This window comes from Simochromis diagramma, unplaced genomic scaffold (genome assembly GCF_900408965.1).
Source record: "Simochromis diagramma unplaced genomic scaffold, fSimDia1.1 OVJJ01000402.1, whole genome shotgun sequence".
Classification (NCBI taxonomy): domain Eukaryota; kingdom Metazoa; phylum Chordata; class Actinopteri; order Cichliformes; family Cichlidae; genus Simochromis; species Simochromis diagramma.
This window is the reverse complement of record NW_024386972.1, coordinates 6,188,099-6,207,992: the sequence shown is the minus strand read 5'-3', so window position 1 is coordinate 6,207,992 and position 19,894 is coordinate 6,188,099. Positions and strand designations below refer to the sequence as shown.

Sequence of the window (19,894 nt, the reverse complement as noted above, 5' to 3'; positions counted from 1 at the left end):
GTGGGCGTCCACCAAGGCTCGGCACTCTCCCCGCTGCTCTTCATCCTTTGCATGGACACTGCGACGGCGGATCTCCAGTCACCCCATCCCTGGACACTTCTCTACGCCGACGATGTCTTCCTGGCCGATGAATCGCGAATAGAACTGCAATACCAAACGCAGCAGTGGAAGACTCGCCTAGCTGACTTCGGCCTGAGGCTCAACACCAACAAGACCGAATACTTAGAGGCTGGCCCCCAGACCGATGGCACGATCAGCGTCGATGGAGAAGATCTGGCGAAAGTACCTCATTTCAAATACCTCGGATCGATGATCAGCAATGACGGCGATATCCTACTAGATGTACGAGCCAGGATCAACGCAGCGTGGATGAAATGGCGCCAAGTCACCGGCGTCCTGTGTGACCGAAGAATGCCCAATCGCCTCAAGTCAAAGATCTACAAGAGTGTAGTGCGCCCCGTTGCCCTCTATGGATCCGAGTGCTGGCCAGCCACCGCAAAGCACGAACAAGCCCTTCACACGATGGAAATGCGGATGCTGCGATGGTGCCTAGGCCTGACACGATGGGACGACGTCATGAACACCGACGTTAGAAAGAGGATGGGAATCGCGCCAATCACAGATAAGATGCAAGAAGCGAGGCTGCGGTGGTACGGACATGTGGTACGGAGCGATGAGAACTCAGTGGTGAGAACAGCACTGCGGCTCAGCCCCCAAGGACGTCGACCTAGAGGCAGACCAAAGTGGAGATGGATGGACCGAATCAAGGACGACGTGAAGAAGATCGAAGCCGATCTGACCAATGCCCTTGACCGACCCAAGTGGAGACGACTTTGCAGAAAAGCGGACCCTGCAACCGAGCGGGAAAAACGCTAGGAGGAAGAAGTACTATTTCTTTAGGTATATTTATTTGTAAAGAAAACCTTTGATTTCCTGTTGACCCCTTTTCCTTGTCTCAATAATAATAACATGATCTAATACCTCTCCGATTCTACACGAAACTCACTGTTTAAATTGGAGTACCAACAGATTTTCATGGATCATTACAGTGCACTTACAGAGCAGCCACAGCAGACATCTGTTCTTCATCCTGCTCTCGGTGATAACAGATCAATAGTTTAACCAGCTCACAGTCACTTATAGTCAAACCCTCCTCCTTTTCCTCTGTGACAGGTTGCCAGTGTTGCGGTCATCAGTGAAATGGTTTCTCTGTCAGACTGCAAAAAAAAAAAAAAAAAAAAAATCACTAAATGTTAAACCAAGCATTGAAAGTGGCTGAAGTCAATCAGGAAACCACAGACAACAATAAACACATATAAATGAAAACATGTCAGTACCTGCCTCATGCCTTCATTGACAGTTACCTGTGTTCTGTGTGGCAAACGTTTCTTATATAATATGAGAGAATCTCAAAAGTGATTATCTGTGTATTTGATTAACTTTGATCTTAATCATCTCCTGTGTTGGTCGTGTTGCAGATTTGTGGAAACAATGTGGTTCTTTCTGTAGCTGACTGCAGCTCATCTGAGAGACAGTGACCTGCAGTTGTTTTGATTGCTGCTTCTCTCTGCTTAAACCGTTGACTTGCTGTCAGAAACAGGTAAAACTTCTATTACTGAGACAAAGACCAACACTGTGATTGGTTCTGTTTATCCAAAGTCATCAGTGTGGGAGAGACACGTTTATAAAGTCTTTTTTTAACCACTGACTGTGAAGAAAACAGGAAAGGTTTTATGCACGTTGAGATGTCACTGTCTTTCTGACAACACTGCACCCTTAAATATTACATTGGGGCAGCAGCCTAAACAGAGAAGCCTAGACCTCCTTCTCCCCTGGGCACCTCCTCCAGCTTGTCCAGGGGAACAAGAAATCGTTCCCAGGCAAGCCGAGATACATAATCTCTCGAGGGTGTCCTGGCTCTGCCCCAGGGCCTCCTCGTGATGGGACGGTCTGAAACACCTCACCGAGGAAGCATACCTTTCAGATCCCAGAAATACCTATTTTCAATGTGGACGAGCAGCGGCTCTACTCTGAGCTCCTCCTGGATGGTCAAACTCCTCATCCTATCTCTAAAGGAGAAGCCAGCTACCCTTAGGAGAAAGCTTATTTCCACTGCTTGTATCTGCGATTTGTTCTTTCAGTCACTACCTAAAGCTGTTCCACTCTGCCTGTCGATCCCAGTTGCTGCCTCCGGAGATTGAAGGGAGCAATCTTCAGCCTGATTGCTCCCTTCACCTCTGATGTCCACCATTTGTTCGGGGGTTACCACCACAACAAGCACCAACCACCTTGCGGCCATAGCTGAGTACAGCAGCAGCAATGGAGGTGTGGAAAATGGTCCGTTTGAGTTTAGTATCCCCAGTCTCCCTCGGAATGCTGTTGAAGCTCTACTGAATGTGGGAGTTAAAGATCTTGGAGATCAGGGCCTCAGTCAGATGTTACCAGTGTACCCTGAGTATACGTTTGGGTGCCTCAGGTCTGTCCAGCATCCTCCCCACCACATGATCCATGTGATCTGGTAACAGAACACCACTCGGGTTCAGATCTGGCAGAGCCTTCCTCCAGGTCTCGCTATCGTTTCCCACATAAGTGTTGAAATCTTTCAGTAGGACAACAGAGTCCACAGGTGGAGCACCTTTCAGCACACCGACTATATCTAGCCAGTACCTCTCAACCTCTTTGCCTAAACTTGGGCTCCTTCCACACCAGAGAGGTGACATTCATTGTCCCAATAGCAAGTGTCAGTAGCCAGGGATCAGTCTGCCAGGGTCTCCCGCTTCTTGTCGCCGCCCAACACGCATTGCACCTACCCCTATAGTGCCTCATATGGGTGGTGGGCCTAAAGGAGGGTGGGAACCATCCTTTAGGACCTTGTTTGTGCTGTGCCGGCCAGGCCCCATGAACTAGGGCCCTGCAGCACAATAAAGTAGCGATTCATGTTAATCAATTTGTTGTTAATGATGCAACATCATTATTTTTTTTATTTCTGCTTTGATTTTTGATCTAGAGAAATAGAAATGTTTTGCCACAGACCTGAATAGCACTGCAGTTGTAGTGGATGTTTGTTGTGAGGCATGCTGCAGATAAAGCTGAGAGCAAACACACCACAGATGGCTAAAGTTAAGCCACAGCCAACGTGTCAGTTACATAGAAAGGTGTCACATGTGAGTCTGCTGGCTGTGATGTACACGAGTCTGTGGAAAACCAGACAGCAGACAGGAGCATGTGTGGGTTTCCTACCACAGTGTAAAGATATGCATGTCATTACTGGTGACATGTGTCAGGGCTGAAGCCAGAACGTGAGGTGGTCCTAAAAGCAGACTTAAAACGGAGGCCCAGAATGAAGTGAACAAGAATTTAATTCACAGTGATGTTGTGACAATAATATTTACATGAAGTAAAAATGAAGTTACTGTAACATGAAGTATGAGGTCTCAGACAAAGTGAGTGTGATGTACTATGAACAGAAGCTATAAGATTACTGTGAACTTTGAACATAAACTGTGATAGACGCAGCTCAGCAAGGGGAACAATGGTGATGGAGTGGCACTGAAAGAGAGGGAGAGCTGAGTCCGAGTTGGTTTGGGAAAATGACAAGGCAGATCCACAGTTGAAGAATGAAACAGCCTTACTTTTTCACAGGTGGAGTTTAAAAGGAGGTGAGAAGCGTGGAAATGAGGCCTGGCTGAGACCAGTGGAGTAATGAGCCGAGATTCCAAACAGACAATACGGTGGGACAGGCACATGAGACTGGAAAAGACAGACATTAAGACACTGCAGGTCATAATGCTCAATTCTGATTTTTTTATCAAATCCATTTTTTTTGTCTTGTTGTTCACACTACAAATAAAATGTGACAGCAAATGCGCTCTAGTGTGAACCCTCAAAGCGGCCCGCATGCGCAAAAGAAGACATCACACACGATGCCTGACATCCACCATCTGATGGAGCATGAGCTTAGAACTGATGTTCAGTGGTCAGTGCCACAGTCTCATCACAGTCATCACACAGTCTCTGCCTCACCACTGATTGCTGTTGCCAAGGAGATGGTGGGGTCATTTCCTGCAAAATTAGGTCATAAGACATTTTTAAATGACACAAAATAGTCAAAGTTTTGGTTCAAAGAAAGATGTCACTTGAGAGTCTGCAGGCTATAATGTGGACGAGGCAGCAGATGGGAGCCTGTGTGGGTTTAATACCACACTCTAAGGATAGGCATGTGAAATACATAATTTCCCCTAGGGATCAATAAAGTATTCTGATTCTGACTCTGATTCTGATTAACTGCTGACATGTACTTATGTTGTTGTTGATCAAGCCATAAGACCATAAGTCATAAAATAAAATTTTAAAATAATAACATAAGGATATCAACAAGCTGAAATAAAAAATAAAACTTTATTCACAAAGTTCACACAAACACTTCAACACACACCACACTTCACAGAAAGCACAGAGAAACTGCCTTACAGTTTCGCAAGTACACTTTACACTCTGCGCTGTGCACTTCATTTTTTTTAAAATCATTAATTAATATAAAAACTCTTACTTTGTGCAACACTGTACTAACTGCCACTTTAAGTCTTGTACTACCACTTTATCTCATGGTGAGAGATGGCGAACCACTGATCATTCTGTTGATATATATGGAGCCAGAAGAGAGGAGGTCCTGTCATGTAGGAGTATTGTGAGTTGATTCCGGTCAGTCAGGTGGGTTTGCCAGGTTTTAGTTCTTTTTGTTTACTTTGGTTTTGTGCTTATTTATGTGCGTGTTTCTATCTGAAAATGTGAAAAACTTAAAATGTCAAAAATCCACTTTTCATAATATAAATGTCATTATATTATAATTATAATTATAAACACATTTAGAAAGACATGAATTTAATATAATAAAAAAATATTTTTAAAATAATCTTAAAATGTTATTCTACAAAATGTCCAGCAATTTAATCTGTTTATTCTTTTAAGGTGATCCTCTGTGGGACCCAGGAAGACCGTATAACTGCATCTCTACCAACTTGAATTGCAGTTTCTCTGCACTCCAGCCTCTTCCGTTTCATGGGAAAGAATTTTCTCTAAGGCAGGAGAAATTATCTCCAAGAAAAGAAACAGCCTCGGCCATCGCACAGCAGAACAAATTCTCTTCTTAAAGAAAAGTGAAAAAGTATTACCTTAAATGCGTCAAGTTTTTATTTTGCAAGTTCATAAGCATTCTCCCTTTCCAGTTCACAATCAATTCAACCCCTAGGTCAAAGATATGTATAAGAAAATTGGCCTAATATTATATTTATAAACATACTTGTCCAGCTGTCCAGTGAATTATATGTATGTTATATGTATTTTTCATCAAGAAGTCACAAGTAAAACAGAACCACACCATGGCGCATGTTTAAACAAGGAAAATTTACTGAGCAAAATTATTTATTAAAGAAATGGACAACGATTTTTTTCAAAGTTCAAAGCAACACAGCGGTGGCCCAATATCAAATAGAACTCCATTCTGTAGAGTGAGCAGTCATAATGAAGCAGTTCGTTTTATTTTGTAGATTCAAGCTGCTCTTCATATGTTTGGCCACCAGATGTCACCAGAGAGGACTGTGTAAAGCTTCGCGTAATGAGCCGTTTTTCAATACAAGCTTCAATGCGTCAGAAAGTCTCATTTGGCCATCACTGATAAAAAGCAGCTGTGATGTTGGAGGGAGTGGTCTTTGTTTTACAGAGCAGAGTGACGTCATCTCCCTCCATCACAGGGAGGACAGGACAGTGTTCTTCATGCCACTCTCGGTAATATCAAACCAACACTGACCAGTTCAAAGTCACTCAAGCCCTCCTCCTCTTCCTCTGTGACATGATGTCGTTGTTGTGGTTATCATGAAAGCAATGGTTCGACTGTTTGACAAAGCTTTGAGAAAGCGTTCAAATGCTCAAACAGAATGATAACTAACTATAAAGGAATAATTTGATGCCTTCTTTGACTGTTAAAACAAATTGTGAGTGGCTGAATTAACTCAGGAAGCCGAAGACAGTAAATCCACATGAATGAAAACATGTCAGTACTTGTGCGATGCCTTCACTGACAGTATGATGCCTCTGAGATTACAGAGCAAAACTTTTCTTTTTGAACCTGAATGACTACCAATGACTTTGTTTAATGTTTATCTTAACGTGACTTGTGTTGATCGTGTTGCAGATTCGTGGAAACAGCTTGCATCTTCCTGTAGCTGAAAGCGGTTTGGCTGAGAGGAAGTGAGCGGAAACGTTGTGTGAATACTGCTTAATCGAGTGCACCTCTCTGCTTTAATAACTTCCCACTGAGGCTGAAAAGCTTCGTGCATGTTGACCACTAATCTGCTCACTGATCAATAATTTCCTGACACAGCCCCCCTCCCACAACACGAAACGAAACAAACAAAACAACAACAACTGTGAGTCACCAAAGAGTCAGAAAACTGAACGGGAATGGAAAAAAAATGACGCAACTCGAACAAAAGCATAAGACTCCGCTGCGCGCCGTGAGGTGATCCCAGGAGGAGGCGTCTCAGCGGAAGGATAAATAGTTCCTATATCAGGTATTTTTTACTCTGGAGTTTCTTCGTATTGTATTCGTCTCCTTCTGTGTCCTCTTTTGATAACAAAATACACATTTAGCTCAAATCAGTGACGTTAAAAATTGAGTTTCGAACATCCAAATCAAGTTCAGAGCAGGAACTTACAAATCTAAAGTTTCGGTATCAATCCGCAGCCTAGTATTGATCCTCCGGTACGCTGTAAAACAGAAGCTGAAACATGGAGTTGTATTTGGAATAAACTTTGGAAACTTTGTTTGATGTTTATAGAGATGTCACTGGGAACATGTGTAACATCTTCCGCGCAGGATTTGTGCCGTGGATCATACTCTCTGTGACTCTCGCCTCAGGCTCCGATGGTAAGTGACAGTTTAATCTAATCTCATTTAAATGTTGTTCTGACGGAACCTTTTGCAGTCATGTTCACGTTGTTTGTAGTGACGCATTTTGTTTGGAGTTCACTTTGATTTTTCTGTGTGAAAACAAACCAAACCACCAGTTTAGAAACTGGGATTGGGACCAGAGTAAACGAGCTTTAGGTGTGGAAACGCCCTTACTCTACTGCTGTCGCAGTTACAAGAACGCAGAACACACACCAAGAATATGTGTTCAATCAGTCACATTCATCTGACTTTGTTCTGCAAACGAGTGATTTCCACGTTTGGCGGTGGGACAGTCAGCGTTTATGTTTAAATGGTTTCAGAGCGCTGATGTGCTGCCGCCACCTTCACAGCAGCACTGAAGCGCGCTCAGTGATAAAATAATTAACTAATTAAAATCTTTGTTTTACCGCTTTGTGCGATAAATCACCACATTAACGATTTTCTGCAGCATCTATATTTTCTTATTTGAAAGTGTTAGCGAAGGAGAAATGCGCAGGAATTCTGGTGTAAATATCGAGACTGCGCCGAGGATTATTACGGAGGAATAAACACACAACAGCCTTCCGCCATTTTTAGACTTAACATCGCTCCAAGAGAGACAGAGTAACTGTATTGACAGGCACATGCACGTCACATGCCAAACAATGATTTTATTGGCTGTTTCCATTTTCCTTTATATGCTCTCTACATCAGCTCAAACATTTTCTGTGTCTAGAAAATACTAAAGAAAGTCCTTCTTACAGTTTAGAGTATATTTTTATCTAACACCTCCACTTGCTCTCACTTTGTAATTCTCCTAAAAACAGGAGGTTTCTCACCCAGTATCATATAAAACTTTTTTATGCATGGTATGAACATGAACCATTCAAATTTAAACAACTTAACTTTTGTAGCAGGTTTTGTCATCACATCCATCCATTGGACAGCTATCCAAAATAATTTTCCTTTCATTTACAGTTGACCTTGTAAAGTGATAGTTTATGTCACTATGCTTGCATCTCTGTCTGGTTAAAGGATTCATTGCCAATGCTATCACACCCTGGTTGTCTTCATAAATCTTAGGTGGTGCATAGGTCCATCGATACCTTCGAACAGCTGTATGAGTACATACTCTCTTGTACAGTTGTAGCTAAGGCCATGTACTCAGCTTCACAGCTGGATAATGACACAGTGGTTTGCTGATGATCATTCACAGTCAGGCCTATACAGTAACCAGTTCTGCTGTGTCATTCTGTCTGTTACATCAGCCCCACAATCTGTATCACGATGTGCTCAGAACTCTGGTTTTATTGCAGCACTGATCAGACGGCCTCTCTGTACCTTTGGAAATCGTTCATCTTTTCTACACCATCAGTGTAGTTCAGTTTTTGCTCACAAGGTGTCGCTCTAGCTTTGTAACCTTGCATATGAAACCTTTCAAGGATTTTTTTTCCCCACATATTTTTATTTTTTCAGTGACATCCTCACATAGTTATCTCTCTGGTCAAAATCAATACCAATACAATGTTTCAGTTAACTCAAATCTTTCATTTAGAATTTTCCTGCCTACATTTCCTTCACAACAATCAGTGTGTTGTTATTGCTGGCGTCAATGATCAGGTCATTTACCCATTTTATCAAGATTACGTTTTCATTCTTTGGTGTTCATGTGTAACCATAAAATTGAAGAGCACAAAGTTGTTCCCACTCATATGTTCATGTAACATCTTATTCCAGCTTCTGCCTGATTGTTTTAGCCCATACAGTTACTATTTCAACCTTTCATTTGCATCACATTCAGCTACCTTTTAGCTCTCTGGTTGTTTCATGTATGTCTCACAATTTAGTGGTGTGCGTAGATAGGCAGTTTTAACATCCATCTGATGTAAAACCATGTTTAATTGTACTGCTCTTTGCATAGACACCATGATAGTGGTCAGATAAGCAGTGGGAGAGAAAGTTTCTTCAAAGTCTACACCCATCTTCTGACTTCAACTTTTTAGTCCTATTTTATATCTCAAAGTCATCTTTATCACATGGCATCGTGTCAGTTTGTGTTTGTCTTCCCACAGTTGTTTTCATCACAGATATGACAAGTCTGTGTCTGAGCACTTTCCCACTGTTAGGATAAAAGACCCAGAAGGCTGAAATATTTTTGTCATTTCCAGCTAACATTCCCTTTGCACACCTTGAGTCTAGTTTTCTCTTGTTCTGTTTATAAAAAATAATATGCTGTTCCAAATGTTTGCATCTTGAAAAGTTTTGGCTTTCTTCTTGTCAGCATCAAATACGGTGTCTATTTTGTGAGTTTGTTAAAACATCTGTTCCTCACCACAGCTGCTGTTTGTACTGCATACAAACTCCTTAAGTAACTCTCTCTCTGTTAGCATACATCTGGCCACGTCAAAGACTGTACGCCAGTTTTGCTTAGCAGTAGGGATGGGCATCGAAAACCGGTTCTTGTTGAGAACCGGTTCCCACTGTTTCATTTCCTTGGAATTGTTTGCCATTTTTGCGATTTATCGATTCCAGTCGCCCCGAATGACGCCACCACGTTGCGGAGCGTCATTTACCTGGCAGGAAACACGGCGCCTAAGCGGCTCAAACGCTCAAAACTTTGGTTACACTTTACGAGAACGGATGACAACAGGGCAACTTGCAATACTTGCGAAGTAGATATTTCATTTAAGGGAGGAAAGACTACGAATATGCAAAAGCATTTGCTCACAAAACACACGATGACCTTAAATCAATGTCGTGTTTTTCACGGACTCGTGAATCTCAACCCCGCAGCAGCGGTAACGTTTGCACGTCCTCTCCCATTAATGCGGCAGGTAAATAATCAACTAACAGTGCATATTATGTTAGCGCGATCTGCGTTATTACAAAACCTGCCATTACTGTGCATTTAGGTGACCATGATGAGAGAGACAGACAGAGTCTGGCTCAGATGCTGGCAGTTCTCACTACAGTCTACCGGTAGCGTCTCCTTTCAGGCCAGGATAGACGAATGTCACCGAGCAGTGACTAAGTTTATGGTAAAAGGCTTGCACCCATTTGCCACAGCAGATGATTTTCAGTAAGTGAACGTGTTTAATTGTAGGCAGGGACATTACTGGATATTCTTGTGTATTTGCTACAGAATAATTTATGTTATACTTTGTTATTGCTACAGAAGAATATTTATTTTATTAATTTACATTTACAATTTTTTTTCCTGGGACCCTGTGACACCCCATTGAAGAGCCGTAGGCTGTGGATCTCTTAAGATGTCACTGTTGGGTTTGTAAGGCCATGTTACTCCTAAATTTCTATCTTGTTCAAAGAGAAGATATAAAACAAAGTTCTAAGCTAATCGACCTTAGTGTTCTCCTTTTTTAAAAAGAATCGATAAAGAATCGAATCGTTAAACAGAATCAAAAATGGAATCGGAATCGTGAAAATCTTATCAATACCCATGCCTACTTAGCAGTACTCTTTTGTGTGTGGTTCTTAGGTCTCATGTCTGATCCCAGTTTTGCTAAGAAGAGTCTGATAAGTTTTCCCCATAAAGTCTGTTCTGATCTGATACATTTAATCTGCCCATACATGGCTGTATCAGCCAGAAACTTTTGTGTTGCTTGCACCTTGTGACTCTTACTTTCGAGATAATACACAAACACTGCACTGGAATAATCATTAACTATACTCTTGCTCCTTATTCCTAGTCTGCATAAACATTACCTTTGTGCACACCTCACAATGTGGGGTGTGAGGGTGGGTGGGTTTATCTGTTTTAACTTTGGTAAAGGCAGCTGGTGGGGACACCCAGCCTTGTGAACAAGATAACTCGAGAAAGATGTACTGTAGGATTTTCAAACTGATACCTCAGCTTTAAAAGGCTGATGGGGTATTGTTGTCAACTGGTTAGGCAGGTGGGTAGTGGCCTGGACAACCAACTATGTGAATGTGAGAATGAAGATGAGGTTGAATCTCAGTGGCCTTGACCAGACCTTGGTCAGAAGTCAAGTTTTCCAAAATTCTTGTGACTGCGGTAACTCGAGAACAAGGCAACATTGGATTTTTTTTAAATGGATACCATTAGCTTTATCTCTATTTTCTCTCTCTCACTTTTACCTCTCTTTTATTTCTTCTTTCAGACAAGATAAACATCACAGCTGAGTCTGGACAGAACATCACTTTGCCATGTCGAGCTCACAACAATCAGAAGCCCATCATAGTTGTAGAGTGGATCAGATCTGATTTGGGGGCAGGTTATGCCTTGTTGTTCCAGGATGGGCACTTTGTTCCAGATCATCAGCATCCTTTTTTTAAGAATCGGGTGGATCTTCAGGACAAGCAGAAGAAGGATGGAGATGTATCTTTGATTCTGAACAACGTGACGCCTGCTGATAGTGGAACATATGAATGCCATGTCGTCATGCGAGGAGCAAACCAGAGGGAGAGAGCAACAGAGCACACCTGTAGCATCGAGCTTGAGATTCTTCCTCGTGGTGAGTTATTACAATTGTTTTTGATCAAAAAATGAGCTGCTTCCTAGTTGCTGATGTTTTCTGTGACATTTTTAACCTCTCTGCTCTGTGGTGTTTCCTGTCCTTCAGTCCAGATAAACACGACAGCTGGACAGACAGCCATTCTGCCATGTCAAGTTCCAAACCTCAACAGTGATCCCAGTGTGGTTATAGAGTGGAGCAGAACTGATCTGGGGAAAGAAAATGTCTTTTTTTACCAGGACCAGAAGTTTATTCCAGATCACCAGCATTCATCTTTTAAGAACCGAGTGGATCTGCAGGACAGACAGATGAAGGATGGAGATGTGTCTTTGATTCTGAACAATGTGACAATTAATGACACTGGAACATACATGTGTTGCGTCTTCATGAAGGGAGCAAAACACAGAAGGAGAGCAAAACTGGATAGTGACCTCATCAGTGTTGTCAACCTTCATGTTGTTTCTCCAGGTGAGTGAGTAGAGTTGAGTGTAAGTGTGATCAGAGGTGAAGCTGCTTCCTGGTTGTTGATGTTTGTTTCTAAAGATGTTGTTGATGAGACTTTGTAGAAAGCAGCTGGTCTGAGTGATGTGATCAGAGTGCAGTAGATAATGTCTGACAGCAGTTTGAAGAGGAAATGGATTCTGTTCTGTTCTTCACTCATCACCTACCTGACAGCTGACACCTCACACCTGTTTCTCACCTGCAGGTCAGCCAGGAGGAGACAAACAGGATGGAGTCATTAGATATAAAGTGATATATTTTGTTGTGTTTCTTTTGCTAATTCTTGTGGCTGCTATTTTGATCTATAAAAAAAAAAGAACAAAACGAACCCCCCCTCCCTCCTCCAAATGATGAAGGACCAAATTAAGCACATTTTTACTAAACAATTTCTGCTTTGATTTTGGATTATAATTGATCTTTACTATATTATTAGTCTTTTGTTTAGCAAGGTAAAAATCTCATTCAAGTTCAAATCTCACTTCCAATGGATACCTACCATCATGGCAAAAAGAGTAAAAACAAATACAGCATATAACAACATAACTATAGCTAGGGCTGCTCAATTAATCGAATTTTAATCACGATTACGATCTGGGCTTTCAACGATCCTTAAAAATGACTGAGCTGATTATTAGCCCCTCCCTCGTGCTTTACTCTCGCGCTGCTCCGTGTGGCAAATCGAGCGCACCTCTCTGCATTTCGAACACACAACAATTAACAGCAGCGGTCCCCAACCTTTTTTGCGCCATGGACCAGTTTATGCCCGACATTATTTTTCACGGACCGGCCTTTAATGTGTCGCGGATAAATACAACAAAATAAAACTAGTACCGGTACCGAAAAAAAAGAAAATTTATTCATATTATGCTGCTATCTGGTCTTTAAGTGATGACGTATGAGCCCTTCTTCCGGGCCCAAACGACTCTGCATTTACAAAGGCTTTTGGGTTTTAATATGTTTTAATGCTTTGTATTTTGTTCTATTTAATCTCAACAAGCCCCTAAAAACAGTCAGTGATCACTGTCGGCCTCTCTCGGTTTTTATTACCGCTATTCATTTTAAAGCTCAGTTTTTAAAACCTTACGATGTAACTACAGCCCAGCCCGTGCAGCAGTATATTGATGAATAACTTCGTATTGTGGATGGATTATCTCCGTTGTTCTCCTGACTTAAGTTTGGTCCGTTTACACCATCCTGCCATGCGATTGCACTTGTCCCTAACCATCGGGAACCCTCACGTTAACTTATATTGAGTGGAAAAAAGTTAGCTTTATCCTCCAGCTTCACTGTTTATATTATGCTAACATAGTTTTGTTGCGCTAGCGATCACATAGCAGATCGTTATATACCAACTAGTACAACTTCAGTAACCCTACAAAACGTCACTGCTGTTTTCTTTCCTGTCTTCATTTATGTTGGAAGTGATAGCAGAGCTGCACATTTAAATTTTTTCAGAAATCTCTCAGTCAGAACATGGTATATCATGTTTAGGTGGAAACTAGCAAGCTAACTCCCTGCTAACTTCTAACTCCATTAAATTTCATAAATTCTGTTTTCATGGATGCCTGGATGTTAAACTTAATTGTTACACCTGGTAAAGCAGCACCGCTGATCATTTTATTAAAGATGAAAGAATGTAGAGAGTTTTTCAACTCTCAGTGATGCCGCAGTGAATGTTTGACTTTGGGACCTGAAGCGGAGTTTGGGTCCAGACACGGCTAATGACGTTAGACGTAAAGACTGGAAAGGTCTAGGGCGCTGGGAGATTGATGCACCAAAAGTTTCTTCCTCAGTCAACCTTTTCACTCACTATGTGTTTATACACCACTCTGCATTTATTCATTGGTGATTGTGGTGGTTCTCTTCCACAGTGTATCTTTTGTCTCATGTTCCTCCCCTCAGCCCAAACCATTGTGACAGATGGATGCCCCTTCTTAAGCCTGGTTCTAGTGGAGGTTTCTTCTTGTTAAAAGGGAGTTTTTCCTTCCCACTGTCACCAAAGTTCATGATTATAGAGAACCATATGATTGTTTGGGTTTTCTCAGTTTTCTTTGTATTATTGTAGGGTCTTTGTCTTATAATATAAAGCATTTTGAGGCACTGTAGTTGGGATTTCGCACTCGAGGAATAAAATTTAATTGAGCTGAAAATGAATTGATCGATCACTTATTTGACATCGAGCAAGCTCTGACTCGATATCCAAGGATCTTTGAGATATCAGATCGTGCGATTTGATATTGATAGATCACTTGTCATCGAGCAAGCTCTGACTCGATATCCAAGGATCTTTGAGATATCAGATCGTGCGATTTGATATTGATAGATCACTTGTCATCGAGCAACCTCTGACTCGATATCCAAGGATCTTTGATATATCAGATCGTGCGATTTGATGTTGATAGATCACTTGTCATCGAGAAACCTCTGACTCGATATCCAAGGATCTTTGAGATATCAGATCGTGCGATTTGATATTGATAGATCACTTGTCATCGAGCAAGCTCTGACTCGATATCCAAGGATCTTTGAGATATCAGATCGTGCGATTTGATATTGATAGATCACTTGTCATCGAGAAACCTCTGACTCGATATCCAAGGATCTTTGAGATATCAGATCGTGCGATTTGATATTGATAGATCACTTGTCATCGAGAAACCTCTGACTCGATATCCAAGGATCTTTGACATATCAGATCGTGCGATTTGATATTGATAGATCACTTGTCATCGAGAAACCTCTGACTCGATATCCAAGGATCTTTGACATATCAGATCGTGCGATTTGATATTGATAGATCACTTGTCATCGAGCAAGCTCTGACTCGATATCCAAGGATCTTTGAGATATCAGATCGTGCGATTTGATATTGATAGATCACTTGTCATCGAGCAAGCTCTGACTCGATATCCAAGGATCTTTGAGATATCAGATCGTGCGATTTGATATTGATAGATCACTTGTCATCGAGCAAGCTCTGACTCGATATCCAAGGATCTTTGAGATATCAGTACGTGCGATTTGATATTGATAGATCACTTGTCATCGAGAAACCTCTGACTCGATATCCAAGGATCTTTGAGATATCAGATCGTGCGATTTGATATTGATGGATCACTTGTCATCGAGAAACCTCTGACTCGATATCCAAGGATCTTTGAGATATCAGATCGTGCGATTTGATATTGATGGATCACTTGTCATCGAGCAACCTCTGACTCGATATCCAAGGATCTTTGAGATATCAGATCGTGCGATTTGATATTGATAGATCACTTGTCATCGAGAAACCTCTGACTCGATATCCAAGGATCTTTGAGATATCAGATCGTGCGATTTGATATTGATGGATCACTTGTCATCGAGAAACCTCTGACTCGATATCCAAGGATCTTTGAGATATCAGATCGTGCGATTTGATATTGATGGATCACTTGTCATCGAGCAAGCTCTGACTCGATATCCAAGGATCTTTGAGATATCAGATCGTGCGATTTGATATTGATGGATCACTTGTCATCGAGCAAGCTCTGACTCGATATCCAAGGATCTTTGAGATATCAGTACGTGCGATTTGATATTGATAGATCACTTGTCATCGAGCAACCTCTGACTCGATATCCAAGGATCTTTGAGATATCAGATCGTGCGATTTGATATTGATAGATCACTTGTCATCGAGCAACCTCTGACTCGATATCCAAGGATCTTTGAGATATCAGATCGTGCGATTTGATATTGATAGATCACTTGTCATCGAGCAACCTCTGACTCGATATCCAAGGATCTTTGAGATATCAGATCGTGCGATTTGATATTGATGGATCACTTGACATCGAGCAACCTCTGACTCGATATAGATTTGATATTGATAGATCACTTGTCATCGAGCAACCTCTGACTCCTTGTCCAAGGATCTTTGAGATATCAGATCGTGCGATTTGATGTTGATAGATCACTTGTCATCGAGCAACCTCTGACTCGATATCCAAGGATCTTTGATATATCAGATCGTGCGATTTGATGTTGATAGATCACTTGTCATCGAGAAACCTCTGACTCGATATCCAAGGATCTTTGAGATATCAGATCGTGCGATTTGATATTGATAGATCACTTGTCATCGAGCAAGCTCTGACTCGATATCCAAGGATCTTTGAGATATCAGATCGTGCGATTTGATATTGATAGATCACTTGTCATCGAGAAACCTCTGACTCGATATCCAAGGATCTTTGACATATCAGATCGTGCGATTTGATATTGATAGATCACTTGTCATCGAGAAACCTCTGACTCGATATCCAAGGATCTTTGACATATCAGATCGTGCGATTTGATATTGATAGATCACTTGTCATCGAGCAAGCTCTGACTCGATATCCAAGGATCTTTGAGATATCAGATCGTGCGATTTGATATTGATAGATCACTTGTCATCGAGCAAGCTCTGACTCGATATCCAAGGATCTTTGAGATATCAGATCGTGCGATTTGATATTGATAGATCACTTGTCATCGAGCAAGCTCTGACTCGATATCCAAGGATCTTTGAGATATCAGTACGTGCGATTTGATATTGATAGATCACTTGTCATCGAGCAACCGCTGACTCGATATCCAAGGATCTTTGAGATATCAGTACGTGCGATTTGATATTGATGGATCACTTGTCATCGAGCAACCTCTGACTCGATATCCAAGGATCTTTGAGATATCAGATCGTGCGATTTGATATTGATGGATCACTTGTCATCGAGCAAGCTCTGACTCGATATCCAAGGATCTTTGAGATATCAGATCGTGCGATTTGATATTGATAGATCACTTGTCATCGAGCAACCTCTGACTCGATATCCAAGGATCTTTGAGATATCAGATCGTGCGATTTGATATTGATAGATCACTTGTCATCGAGCAAGCTCTGACTCGATATCCAAGGATCTTTGAGATATCAGATCGTGCGATTTGATATTGATAGATCACTTGTCATCGAGCAAGCTCTGACTCGATATCCAAGGATCTTTGAGATATCAGATCGTACGATTTGATATTGATAGATCACTTGTCATCGAGCAACCTCTGACTCGATATCCAAGGATCTTTGACATATCAGATCGTGCGATTTGATATTGATAGATCACTTGACATCGAGCAACCTCTGACTCGATATAGATTTGATATTGATAGATCACTTGTCATCGAGCAACCTCTGACTCCTTGTCCAAGGATCTTTGAGATATCAGATCGTGCGATTTGATGTTGATAGATCACTTGTCATCGAGCAACCTCTGGTCTCGATATCCAAGGATCTTTGATATATCAGATTGTATGATGTGATATTGATAGTTCGCATGAAACTGTTCAAACTGTGATTTACGTAGATATGAGGCAGCAGAAGGGACGTTGTATGGGTTTACTGCAACAGTCTAAAGATACCTATGTGATGTTAATTGTTGAAATAAAAATGTGACACAGTATTAAAGGATATAAATAGTAAAATATAAAAACATTAAAAAATAAAAGCTCTTTCTCTCAGGCAGAAATGTAGAAAATATGCCAATAGCTGACAGAACAAATAAAATGTATTCAGAAAGATCACACAAAAGAATCCAGGTATTAATCAGTCACAGTGACGATATAACAACCATCTAACTTATGGAGCATGAGCTCAGAACTGATGCTCAGTGGTCACCGACACAATATCATCAGTCCCCAGACAATCTCTCCTCAGAATTGGTTGCTGTTGTCTAGCAGATTGTGTGGTCTTTTTCTGTAACAGGAGGTCTTAAGACATTTTTAAATAAGGCAAAAGGAATCAAGCTTCATAAATAATCGAAAGATACTCATTCTGTTACCTCTGGCTCTGCATCGATATAAAGAAAAAAGTTGATGTGTTGGTTAGCAGTCCTACCTGCAGAGCACAAGTTTTTCCAAAAACTGTTTAACAAGAGACATGATACGGGATTACACAGCATGGCACACACACACACACACACATTACACATAGAACTAAGCTCTCCTCTCTTCCTTTCCAGGTCCTACCATGCTACTGAAACGGGGGAGGCATCATTAGATGATGACTATCATCCACGTTGGCAGCTGACCCTGGCACTGCCCCCTAAAACCACGACACTATCCCTCCCCTGCAGCTGAGCCACTGACCACACTGTGACCAGATCTGGGGCACCCTTTTTGTATGTGATCAGTTAAGTAGCTGGTCAGCTCTGCAAAGCTTGGCACGAACCGACGGTAATAACCAGTCAAGCTAAAAAACTGTCTCACCTGCTTTTTGATCTTGGAACGCAGGCAGGATGCCATAGCTGTTTTGTCCATTTGAGGGTGCACCTGCTAGCCACCCAAGTAATACCCTATATCTTGTAACTCCTTCAGTTCAACAGCACACTTCATTGCGTTGCCCGTGAGCCCTGCTTGGTTCAGGGACTCCAGGACTGACGCCAACCACTACAAATGCTCCGCCCAGGTGTCACTACCTATGATGATGCCATCCAGATAGGTGGCAGCATAGGCAGTGCTGGCAGTGCCACACACTGCCTATGCATTTAGGCATTTTTACAACCTTTACAGAGATTCCCTTCATTGACTTCCTGTTAAATAAAGAACTGAATTCAGAATTCTGCTCCTCACATAGAAAGTTTTGAATAATCAGGCCCCATCTTGTCTTAATGACCTCACAGTGCCATATCACCCAATGAGATTTGTGGTGCCTAGAGTATTTAAAAGTAGAATGGGAGGCAGAGCCTTCAGTTTTCAAGCCCCTCTTCTATGGAACCAGCTTCCAGTTTGGATTCTTGAGACAGACACTGTCTCTACTTTTTAGATTGGACTTTAACTTTTCTTTTTACCAAAATAAAAAAAAGAAAGAAAAAAGAATATATATACAAATGGCTCCATCAGAGAGAGAGAGAGAGAGAGAGAGATTTATATAAAGTGCTGTCAGCGTTAACGTGTTAATACGGCGTTAACATGGCTAAACACGTTAGCACGGTCATGACGATTAACGCTATTAAAATTTGTAATGCACTCAACCCATCTGGAGTGCAGAATGGACAAACTGCCCAAAATGCATCAACAGAGACATTTCAGAGATTTTGAGTCAGTCTGCGCTCCAGATGAGTTAACTGTTAATCACGTAAGTCGTGATGATGGCGTTAGATTGCATTAATGTGTTAACGCTGAGTAACCTTCTTTCTCACTCACACTAACATAAAACTTTCTAACAAAAGTGTTAGAAAACAAAATCGGGAAGTCAAGAAGCTGACAGAAAAAATAAAACTGTATTCATAAAATTCAAAAAAACAAAACCTGGTATTATGTTACACATCATTCAGTCAGGGTGACTTGATAACCACCATCTGATGGGGCATCTGATGGTATCAGAACTAATGCTCAGTGGTCACCTTCGCAATATCATCATAGTCTCACACAGTCTCTGCTCAGCATTGGTTGCTGTTGCCAAGGTGATGGTGGGCTCATTTCCTGTAACATGAAATCATAAGACATTTTTAAATGGGCCAAAAGCAATCGAGCTTGATAAATAATTGAGGAGACTCAGAGTGTTACCTTTCCATCTATATAGGGACACCAAGAGGAGAGTGGAGATGAAATATGGACAGAACATCACCAGGTGACAGACCGGTGTGATCACAAGATGGAGGGAGCTGAAGCCAGATGGCCAACCTGCAGAGAGAGTCCCACCTGTTCAGTGAATATATGGACAAAATAAAAGGTGAAATCAGAGTGAAGCTGCTCACCTGTGACAGTGATCCAGCTGGATGGAGACTCTCCATGACCGCTGATGTCACACTTGTAGAGGCCTTCATCAGACCTGGAAACATGCTGGATGGTCATGTGACCTGTAGGCTGCTTCCTGATGAGGGAGCCATCTTTATAGAAAGCAGCTGGGAGGTTGGAGGGAGTGGTCTTTGTTTTACAGAGCAGAGTGACGTCA

General features: G+C 41.6%; 1 protein-coding gene across 1 annotated transcript; it reads left to right on the top strand.

Moving 5' to 3' along the window:
• Positions 1–6,627: 6,627 nt before the first annotated feature.
• LOC120738226 (V-set domain-containing T-cell activation inhibitor 1-like) lies at positions 6,628–18,044 on the top strand. The gene is made up of 4 exons (XM_040039419.1): positions 6,628–6,925; positions 11,068–11,421; positions 11,530–11,889; positions 17,961–18,044. The coding sequence occupies exons 1-4, from the start codon at positions 6,853–6,855 to the stop codon at positions 17,996–17,998; spliced, it is 825 nt and encodes a 274-aa protein (XP_039895353.1). The 5' UTR covers positions 6,628–6,852; the 3' UTR covers positions 17,999–18,044.
• The last annotated feature ends 1,850 nt before the right edge of the window (positions 18,045–19,894 follow it).